This window comes from Ctenopharyngodon idella, chromosome 15 (genome assembly GCF_019924925.1).
Source record: "Ctenopharyngodon idella isolate HZGC_01 chromosome 15, HZGC01, whole genome shotgun sequence".
NCBI classification, from domain to species: Eukaryota; Metazoa; Chordata; class Actinopteri; order Cypriniformes; family Xenocyprididae; genus Ctenopharyngodon; species Ctenopharyngodon idella.
This window is the reverse complement of record NC_067234.1, coordinates 33,610,100-33,621,720: the sequence shown is the minus strand read 5'-3', so window position 1 is coordinate 33,621,720 and position 11,621 is coordinate 33,610,100. Positions and strand designations below refer to the sequence as shown.

The 11,621-nt window shown below is 36.8% G+C and overlaps 1 protein-coding gene across 1 annotated transcript; it reads right to left on the bottom strand.

Moving 5' to 3' along the window:
• Positions 1 to 127: 127 nt before the first annotated feature.
• On the bottom strand, positions 128 to 10,182 carry tyr (tyrosinase). Its single transcript, XM_051863637.1, has 5 exons — positions 8,994 to 10,182; positions 3,448 to 3,664; positions 3,201 to 3,348; positions 2,676 to 2,857; positions 128 to 1,211 (listed from the first exon to the last, which is right to left on the bottom strand). Exons 1-5 carry the CDS (start codon positions 9,816 to 9,818, stop codon positions 973 to 975), a joined length of 1,611 nt encoding a protein of 536 aa, XP_051719597.1. The 5' UTR covers positions 9,819 to 10,182; the 3' UTR covers positions 128 to 972.
• Between the last annotated feature and the right edge of the window lie 1,439 nt (positions 10,183 to 11,621).

Genomic DNA, 11,621 nt, shown 5'->3' with positions numbered 1-11,621 from the left:
TGATACAAGCACCATAAATATCATTGGATGACTAGAGATCGGGACGAGACCTTAGTTGTGGTCACAATACAAGCTTACTACACAGTGTATACTGTGCACTATTTATTAATTGGCATATGAAATAGAATGCAACAATATGCATTTAAAAAAAATTGTCATCTGACCTCACTGTGTTGCATTTGCAATCATCTCGGAAATGAAAATTATTCTTTTGCCTGTTTAAATCCAATTGTTTTAAAAACAAAAAAAAAAACTAAGGATGTTAAAATTTGTGGGAGAAATTGCTTCGGGTTCATTCATCACACTGGAAATGAAAATTCAAGTGAAGCGCATTGCATTATGGGAGGCAGTATTTCAGTCAGTATATTCTGACTGAAATACTGTTTTTATACTGGTTTTATACTGCACATTTTGACTAATGTAGTTTGTACATTGCCATTGAAAAGTTTGGGGTTGTTAAGATTTGTTTTGGACAGCAATTACTTGATCAGAAATACAATAACAACAGTAATATTGTGAAATTATTACAATATAAAATAACTCTTTTCTATATTTTAAAATATAATTTATTACTGTGATGCAAAGCTGCATCAGCATCATTAATCCAGATCCTTCAGAAATCATTCTGCTATGCTGATTTGCTGCTCAAGAAACATTTCTGATTATTATCAGTGTTGAAAACAGTTGAGCTGCTTCATATTTTTTGTGGAAACCTTGATACATTATAATTTTTAGGATTCTTTGCTGAGTAAAAAGTTTAAAAGAACAGTTTTTATTAGACTTTTTGTAACATTATAAATGTATTTACTGTCAATTTTGATCAATTTAAAGCATCCTTGCTGAATAAAAATATTAATTTTAACATGAGTAAACTCGAGGTTGAGAGGCGAGATCTGGACTCATGTGTCACATGACCTGGATAACTGGCAGTTGCGTCTTTCCTGTCGGTACAGTGTGTCTGTCGTCGCTGGTTCACAGTGTAGTCTGGTATGAAGTTGAACCCTCCTCTTCGCTGCTGTTCAGGAGCGGCTGTCTCTCCCCGTATCCCGACGCCTTTCGCCTCTTTGTCCTCCTTCTACACGCCACGGCGATAATAGTAGCGATAATTCCCGCCACAACCGCACCCAGGATCCCTGCTGCCAGCAGCCAGCGCCAGATCTGCTGAGCTTGCTGAAGATAAGGCGTCAAAAACTCCTGCATAAACCGCTGACCTGCGAGAGATTGAAGCGAATGAAAACAGAAGGCTAAAGGAAGTACCTGAATGTATGCTAATTAGAGCTGGGATAAAATAATGACTTCTCCGTTTCTCAAACGATATAAAGACTTTTAGTCTGCTGTTTTTAATTGATGTGTGAAGAAAAAAAAAAAAACATTATTTGTAGCGCGTCATCCAATAACCGCGATAAGCTTTGTTACTTTTGATTTGAAATAGTTAAATTATGTCAATTTTATAACGAAATCCAAACAATAAATATCGCTTTGACTCTCTTTAATATGGCGTGACAGATTGCTGTAGCCGCATAAGTTCCAGCCGCACGTGACTGATCATCTTTTTCTCTTTACTACTAGTTTTAGCATGAAATAAACATGAATGAACATCAGAAGGTATGTTTAAAGATACAGTACAACTTACTAAAAAGTATTAATGTCTCATGTAATCGCTCAATCAGTGTTTCAACCGCAGGAAGACGACAATAAAACAACTTCTCACAGATTTACCTCAGGAAATTCATTCAATGACCATAAACTCGATAGTCAGCTATAAAAATAAACACTTGAGAGGAGCATTTTGCTAAATATATGCTCTATATTACATAACCTATTCATATTTTTACTCTACCTGTTCTTCACTAAAATATGTTTGAATAAATCCGCCATGAAAAAAGTTTTTATGACAGCCACAGTTTGTTTGTATTTCAAAAAGTGAACTGGAGTAGACATAATTATGTCATTCAAAACTTAATATTCTAACTAGAATTATAAAAACTGTCTTGTGTACAATTTATATGTTTGTATACAAAGCAGTTGCATAAAATAGTCTAACTTTTCAGATTTAAATTAGACCAATCTACCTTTCTATGTAAAGACTGATTTAGAGCCTGAGACACATTTAGCTGTATACGTAAAAATTTGTTTCATATCGGCGTTTCGGCCAGATGGATCCAGCGTTTTGGGAGCCTGAAACCACTATTTTTTGAAACCGGGTCCCAGAGTGGATAAATCTGAAAACAACACCCTTGTGTTTTCATGTGTACAGCCAATCCGTATATTTTGTGAAACAATGATGTCATCACCCTACGTCTCGAGCCTAGTCAGACACCGCTAGTCACGTAACAGCAACAACAACAACAATAGCGGACCACATGCTTGTGTTCGTGCCGCAGAAGCTACCGAGCCTATTAGCTTTACTAAAGTAAAGCTTTATTACTAAGCTTTACTAAAGTTTGTATACAGTGTTTATGTGCATGCTCCAGGGGACTTCTTTGTGGCAGAATTACAGCGCCACATACTGGTCTGGCATGTATACTACATCGTTTTGACCTGTATCTAAAATATACCCAAATGAATCAATATCAAATCTAACTGAATCGGAATTGAATCAAATTGCAAACTTGTGAATCGAAATCGAATAGTGAAATGTGTGTCAATGCCCAGCCCTAATACTAATAACTCACTTGGGTCCAGTAAATATGCATATTCATATCCCAGAGCTTTAGTCGAGAGGAAATAATCTCCGTTTCTGTACAGAGGGATGAAGGGGACCATATAATAGCCGTCGTTGTGCCCGATCGGGGCGTTAGCGGTTGGGTAGTGTGTGCGGGGAGGCTGGTGTCTCCTCAGCCATTGCTCAAAGATGCTGAAACACAGAAACGCACAGCTGCAATGAGAACATCAATGGGAAACTACTCCGAGTTCATCATATTTGTGCTCATCATACCTGCAAATGAATTTGGGGGGGCAATATCCAAAATCCTTGTCCTTGTGGGGAAATTTTTTGGTCCCCATGAGGAAAACAGCTTATAAGTCATACTAAGTGATGTTTTTTGAAAATGTAAAAATGCAGAAAGTTTCCTGTGATGGGTAGGGTTAGGTTTAGGGGGTATAATATACAGTTTGTACAGTATAAAAATCATTATGCTATAGAAAGTCCCCATAAAGCGCGGAAACCCGATGTGTGTGTGCGTGTGCACGTATTTTACCTGTCAATAAAGGCATGATGTAAAAGAAAAATGGGGTCGTTGGCAGACCCCTGCACTGAAGACATGGATCCGTTCATGAAGACGTGTAAGGAGTTGTGCATCAAACTCCGACCTGTTACTGCCAACCCCGTCTCGGGACTTGCAAAACCTGCACAGGTGAGACGTGTTCAGTTTTTAGAGCCTGATGTGTTGAGGAAGTGTGACATCTTTTTTTTTTTTCACACTTCACACACTGCTGTTCCTTTACCTTCCAGAGCGTTCCTGAAGCTCATGTTGGCCCGTCTGTCCATCAGCCCCGTCTCGTACTCCGTCAGGCTCAGTACTGACTCCACGTCTGCGGAGGTGGGTAGCCGCGGGACACGGTTTCGGTCATGGTTACCTGGGTTGCGCAGTAACGGTCCCTCTGGTGACCCGTCACACAAAACCTCGCGGAGGTTGTAGTCTTCAGGTTGAGAACAGATCACCTGTACAGGTATGTGGACACTTATTAAACACACCAGCAGACCTAAACAATAAGGGTTGTAATATATCAATCTCTTGAAACCTGTCAAGAACATGTTTGGGCCGTATTTTACCCTATAATAAAAAAACAAAAAACAAAAAAACGTGTGTGTGTATATATATATATATATACACACACACACACACACACACACACACACACACACTTTCATTCACCAAAGATGCATTAAATTGACTAAAAGTGACAGTAAACACATTTATAATGTTACAAAAGGTTTCTCTTTCATATAAATACTGTCCTTTTGGCCGTATTTTACCCTATAATCAAAAAAAAAAAAAAGTGTATATATATATATATATATATATATATATATATATATATATATATATATACACACACACACACACACACACACACACACACACACACACACACACACTTTCATTCACCAAAGATGCATTAAATTGACTAAAAGTGACAGTAAACACATTTATAATGTTACAAAAGATTTCTCTTTCATATAAATACTGTCCTTTTGGACTTTCTATCAAAGAATCCTAAAAAAAATCAAGGTTTCCACAAAAATATGAAGCAGCACAACTGTTTTCAACATTGATGATAATAATAAATGTTTCTTGAGCAGCAAATCATCATATTAGAATGATTTCTGAAGGATCATGTGACACTGAAGACTGGAGTAATGATGCTGAAAATTCAACTTTGATCACAGGAATAAATTATATTTTACTATATATTCAAATAGAAAACAGTTATTTTAAATGGTAAAAATATTTCCCTGTTTTTGAGCAAATAAATGCAGCCTTAGTGAGCAGAAGAGACTTTTTTTCAAAAAGCATTAATAATCTTACCGACCCCAAACTTTTGAATGGTACTGTATTTACTTTTATTATTTTTTAATAATTAAAATAAATATATTGAAATCATTTTTTAGTTAAAAAAAAAAGAACAAACAAATAAACTAAATAAAATGAAACCTATTTTTAGGACTATTAAGATTTGTTTCATTGTAATATTATTTTCATGATAATTAAAATGAAACCACACACTTTTGTCATTACAATAATGCAGTTCACCCCAGTGCCTATTTTACTCTAAAAACATAGAGTTGTGAATGTGTTGAAAGCCTGTACGTTTTTCTAAAGCACATGAGGGAAACCTCATCCATCTCGATGACTAATACTGCTCGTTACTCGTATGCTAATTGGATGCCATTTCACCTCCCTGCTGGTCTTAAGAGATGTAAGAACGCCTACGCTCACAGCTGAAGATGAGGGAGGGAGGGAGAGAGAAAGATGGAGGAAAAGAAAATGACAACTGAGAACTCAATTTTTACTCTTTCTGAAGAAAATAGCAGTGGTGTTTTTTCAAGGTTTAATATTCAAGGTTAAGGGTTTTACGTCTTTTTATATATATATATATATATATATATATATATATATATATATATATATATATATATATATATATATATACAGGTGCTGGTCATATAATTAGAATATCATCAAAAAGTTTATTTATTTCACTAATTCCATTACAAAAAGTGAAACTTGTATATTATATTCATTCATTACACACAGACTGATATATTTCAAATGTTTATTTCTTTTAATTTTGATGATTATTACTGACAACTAAGGAAAATCCCAATTTCAGTATCTCAGAAAATTAGAATATTACTTAAGACCAATACAAAGAAAGGATTTTTAGAAATCTTGGCCAACTGAAAAGTATGAACATGAAAAGTATGAGCATGTACAGCACTCAATACTTAGTTGGGGCTCCTTTTGCCTGAATTACTGCAGCAATACGGCGTGGCATGGAGTCGATCAGTCTGTGGCACTGCTCAGGTGTTATAAGAGCCCAGGTTGCTCTGATAGTGGCCTTCAGCTCTTCTGCATTGTTGGGTCTGGTATATCGCATCTTCCTCTTCACAATACCCCATAGATTTTCTATGGGGTTAAGGTCAGGCGAGTTTGCTGGCCAGTTAAGAACAGGGATACCATGGTCCTTAAACCAGGTACTGGTAGCTTTGGCACTGTGTGCAGGTGCCAAGTCCTGTTGGAAAATGAAATCTGCATCTCCATAAAGCTGGTCAGCAGCAGGAAGCATGAAGTGCTCTAAAACTTCCTGGTATGCGGCTGCGTTGACCTTGGACCTCAGAAAACACAGTGGACCAACACCAGCAGATGACATGGCACCCCAAACCATCACTGACTGTGGAAACTTTACACTGGACCTCAAGCAACGTGGATTGTGTGCCTCTCCTCTCTTCCTCCAGACTTTGGGACCCTGATTTCCAAAGGAAATACAAAATTTACTTTCATCAGAGAACATAATTTTGGACCACTCGGCAGCAGTCCAGTCCTTTTTGTCTTTAGCCCAGGCGAGACGCTTCTGATGCTGTCTGTTGTTCAAGAGTGGCTTGACACAAGGAATGCGACAGCTGAAACCCATGTCTTGCATACGTCTGTGCGTAGTGGTTCTTGAAGCACTGACTCCAGCTGCAGTCCACTCTTTGTGAATCTCCCCCACATTTTTGAATGGGTTTTGTTTCACAATCCTCTCCAGGGTGCGGTTATCCCTATTGCTTGTACACTTTTTTCTACCGCATCTTTTCCTTCCCTTCGCCTCTCTATTAATGTGCTTGGACACAGAGCTCTGTGAACAGCCAGCCTCTTTTGCAATGACCTTTTGTGTCTTGCCCTCCTTGTGCAAGGTGTCAATGGTCGTCTTTTGGACAACTGTCAAGTCAGCAGTCTTCCCCATGATTGTGTAGCCTACAGAACTAGACTGAGAGACCATTTAAAGGCCTTTGCAGGTGTTTTGAGTTAATTAGCTGATTAGAGTGTGGCACCAGGTGTCTTCAATATTGAACCTTTCCACAATATTCTAATTTTCTGAGATACTGAATTTGGGATTTTCCTTAGTTGTCAGTTATAATCATCAAAATTAAAAGAAATAAACATTTGAAATATATCAGTCTGTGTGTAATGAATGAATATAATATACAAGTTTCACTATTTGAATGGAATTATTGAAACTTTTTGATGATATTCTAATTATATGACCAGCACCTGTATATACAGTACCGTTGGGTTATGGAACCAAAAGCAATGTTATTATAATGAACTAAAACCATAAAAAAACATTTTTTGTTACTTGAAATAAAATGAACTTTAACTGAAATAAAATAAAATATTTTTTAAACTTAGTTATTTTATTTCAATTAGATTCAATGGAAACATTTCTCATTTTCACAGAGTTTAACTTAACTAAAAAAAACAAACAAAAAAACCAAACTAATAAAAAACAAAATCTAATAAAAATGACAAAAACACACAACATAATTATTAAAACTTTAAATGATTTTTTTTAAATGAAAAATATAAAAATAAAAACTAATTCACACTAGTAATAAAAACTATACTAGTATCTCAATAAAACTAAAATAACACTGACCCAAAGTATGCCCGTGCACTCTTTGGAGAAAAAAGTTCAGTGGCGTTCTGTTAGAACTCTAGGGTTCTTGACTCAATTTTAAAGAATGCCAAAAAGGTTCTATATAAGGAGAAATGTCTCAAATGATTGCATAATACTTTCATGTTTAACAGGTTATTTCAATTTTTCTAGAAATTTAGTATGTTTTATGAGCTTTTTAATTCATAAAATGTAATTAAAAGTATAAATGAATTAAAACTAAATGCGTAAAATGGTCTCATGATGCCTGACAGACCCCTTTAAGGCTGTATATAGAAGTGTTTCTTCTAAGAGTGCACTGTATCTGAATGAAGCTGCTTTGCCTCATTCCCTGAGGAGGCTCTTGTGAGCGGGTCAGTACTGAAGTTAATGGCGGTTTTAGGGGCCAGACACACTCGTGACCCCGCTGCACCCAAACTTCACTGCAAGTCAGGTGTTAGCGTGCTCATCGACCCGCGCTGCGCTCGAGGCGGCGTCACACAATCACGCCTTTATAAACGCATCGTCACACAGGGCGGCTTCCTCAGATGCTGCGCTCTCAAGGGAATGTGTGACGTCATAACCCCTCTAGGTGGGTTAACTAAACTGACATTTGACAAGTTATGTGACCAAATCCCAGTCACATGGCTAAAATAAACACTTTTCTTTGAATCACAGCGACACACTCTCCATGTGTTTAGTGCCTATAGACCTGCACTGAAAAATGTGGAGATTATTAAAAGAAAAAAAAAGGTTATATAGAATGTAGATGAAATAAATACATTTTATTTCTTTTATTTATTTATTTATGCTGCACTCTTTATAAGCTGACAAAAACACCTATTGCAAATGTACTCAAGTAATAATTCCAATATATTTTTTAATTTATTTATTTTAATAAATGTTTTTATTTGATTTAATCAGCATGCCACAATTTGAATTGAATTATAAATTCTGTAGCTTTTTTTCCCAACATAATCCATCGTATTTCCTATAATACAAGTCTAAATGAAAAGAACTTGAGGGATAAGTTGAACAAAACCATAATTTATTCTTAAGGAAGCATGTCAAATGAAAATATTAATGCATTTACTAAACTGTATTTGGGTAATTATGGACTTTTTATGTAAAAATGTCTTGAAACCTAAATGTTTCTTTCAGGTTTATTGCAATTTTAATTTAAATTGTTTTACATTTTATATATATATATATATATATAATATGTATATGTGTATATATATATATGTATATATATATAATGTGTATATATATATATTTTAATTTAAATTGTTTTACATTTTTATATTGCAATAAACCTGAAAGAAACATTTATTTCGTCATTTATTTTTATTAGGATTTATTTATTTTTTTCATTTTAAATATTGTATTTGTTTATTTACATTTAGTGATCTTAAATAAATTTAAAATTATATTACAGACTATTCGATTTAATTTTAATTGTTTTTTAACATTTTTTAATTCATCATTTATTTTTATTATGATTCATTTTTTTTTTAAATATTGTATTTATTAATTTACTTTTTTTTTGCTGTTTACTTTTCACAATCCTTAAAAGTGACTTAAATAAATTTAAAATGGCATTACAGACTATTATCTACCCTCATTTACACAATTTCCCCTTGTCTGAATGTAATAGTTTCATTGTGTTCACTTGTTTGTCCAAGAGATACTGCAAAAATATGATGATATTGGGATTTTAGTTTGGTTTTGTGTGTCTGCAAGAGAAAACAAGCATTTGTGTAATTGGAATGAATTCCAAATGAATAGAACCAACATGACTAGAGGGATAAATACTGTATTCTTGAGTAAAATGAATTTGTTTTCATGTTTACCTTCCAGGAGGAGAACACCGAGGACGGGCTGATCAGGTTGGGGCTGAGAGGACTGCGGGCCCCCATCAGCTCGTCCGTGCACACCTGACAGTCCTGCGCGTCGCGCCAGTCCCAGTACGGGATAGTAAAGTTAAAGTCACCGGTCAGCTTCCGGATCTCGTGCTCCCAGAACAGCAGGTAAACTCGGTGCCAGGGCAGGAAAGCGGCCGACTCGTGCGCAAAATCAATGTCGGCCCACACGTTCCCGGGACCCCCGAGCAGCGCGTCACGGGACACGTAATAGTGCATCCACACGAACAGGTCGTACACGCTGATGTTTGCGAACATGGGCGTCGAGCCATTGTTCATCTGCGCGTACGTGCCAGTCACGATCATGTAATCGGGGCTGATGGTGGTCTTCGCGAGATTTAGGTATGAGATGAACCGCTGCTGTTCGGACATGGACAACTGGAAGATGTTTCTGCGAACAGACTCCCGTCTTTCCCCGCAGTTGGCGCCGAAGTAACCGAACTTGCACTCGCCGCAGTTGAACCCCATGTAGTTGCCGGCGCACTGGCAGGTTTGGTTGTAAAACACCAGAGGCCAGCGTTCGCGGTCGTCCACGTCTGAATGAGGGAACTGCGGCCCGTTGGGAAGGTCGGAGACCGTGACATCCTGGCAGAAGCCTCGACCCGAAAGGGATCCGCACACCGAACCGTCGCCCGGCCAAACTGGACAGCAGCGCTTGCTCTGCAGGACGTCCGGTGTGGTGCAGGGCCGAGGAAACTGCTGGAGAGACTGACTGAAGAACTGAATGAAGACGAACACAAGCAGAGCGAAAGACATGATGAGCTACTGAAAGAGAGTGAGATGCATTAGACACGGAAAACTTCATCCAGCTCTCTTTCTCTGCACACACTGCTTTGTGTCCCTCCTTTCTACACTACACACACACACACACTCTTACAACCCCCGTATCACATGCTAGGGATAAAATCGGTGACCCCCGCTCGTGTTCAGTCTCGGGACTCTGAGGAATGCTTGTGGTCGAGTCGAGCGTGAGATCATTTCATTTACAGTTCGGGAAGAAACTCCTTTCATTAAAGATCATCCATTTTAACTCAATAACCAGTAGAAATTAGCAAAGTCAACACAGTTAATAAGGTTTTACTTTTGTGTTTACGCCAACAACCTGTTGCTGAGTCGAAAATCGCTGCTTATGCTTGTTTTATGCATTATAAACATTAAATTATTGCAAGTTTAAAAGCATATTTGACTTCTCTTCTTATATATTGTCATATAAACTACTGTTCAAAAGTTTGGGGTCAGTAAGATTTTTTTAATGATTTGAAATAAGTGTCTTCTGCTCAACAAGGCTGCATTTATTTGATCAAAAATACAGTAGAAACAGTGAAATATTATTACAATTTAAAATAACATTTTTAAATTTGAATATTTGTTAAACTGTAATTTATTCCTGTGATCAAAGCTGAATTTTCAGCATCATTACTCCAGTCTTCAGTGTCACATGATCCTTCAGAAATCATTATAATATGATGATTTGCAGCACAAAAAACATTTATAATTATTATCAATGTTGAAAACAGTTAATATTTTTTGTTGAAACCGTGACACATTTTATTTTTCAGGATAAAAAGTTGCTTTTTTTTTTTCTTTTTTTGATTTTCATTTTGTTCTATTCCATAGTCCTGTAGGCTCGTGATCACATCCATATTTAGTCCTTTATGCAAAAGCATATTTTTATTTAATGGTAATTCAGGGATATTGAATAAGTACCATATTCATGTACAACAGTCTTTGTTTATTGGTTTTATTAGACACTTTTATCTAAAGCAGCTTACAAATTTGAATTAGTGGTGGGCGATATGACCAAAATCTTATATCATGATACTAGTAATTTTATTTCACGATAACGATATATATCACAATATAGTCATTTTTGCTTTAAAGGTGCAATATGTAACATTTATGTCCGCTAGAGGTCGCTAGATGTCTATTCAAAACAAAGGTGTAGCTTGATGACGGCAAGTTTGAGCGCGGAATCTGGGGACATGTGGTCTTCACATCACAGCCAGTAGAAACAATCGGGATAGGACTCAGGAAGAAATCATGTTCATGGATGCGATTATTAACGTTACTGTAGTATGAAGCAGAGCAGGACCGAGTGTTGTGGGAGCTGAACGAGGCCGCTGGAGCTGAACGAGGCCGCTGGAGCGATTGCGCAACGCTGCGAGCAGCGGAACTTTTATTATGACACAGCCGCTGGCGCCGCTTGTGCTTTTATGGTCATGAGTATGAGGTAACGCAGCTCTGTTTATCATATTAGATACTTTTGACTGTGTTGAAAATTATGTTATAACGTTACTATGTGCGTTCGCTCGGCGGCGGCTGTGTGACACTTGTTTGAGACACACTGCAGTAAACTAGATCGATTTTAGAATATCATATTAAATGCTGGATGGCTTGTGTTGATAAATGGCATGCGATTAATTTTAAAACGTATGATGGAGAAAATTCTGTATTACTGTTACTAAAAATAAAGCTGCATCTGATTATGCTATGTTAGCTACTTCATAAAATAGTGTTTTTCTCTGAGGCATGGTAAAGCATGGTACTTGCAAAAAAAAT

What these genes read in the sequence shown, in the direction of transcription:
- tyr (XM_051863637.1), bottom strand. Translation starts at nt 9,818, where the DNA reads ATGTCTTTCGCTCTGCTTGTGTTCGTCTTCATTCAGTTCTTCAGTCAG. An exon ending in CATCATGCCTTTATTGACAG is followed by an intron (nt 2,858 to 3,200) that starts GTAAAATACGTG and finishes TCTGTGTTTCAG; the next exon opens with CATCTTTGAGCAATGGCTGA. An exon ending in TGCATATTTACTGGACCCAA is followed by an intron (nt 1,212 to 2,675) that starts GTGAGTTATTAG and finishes AATCTCTCGCAG; the next exon opens with GTCAGCGGTTTATGCAGGAG.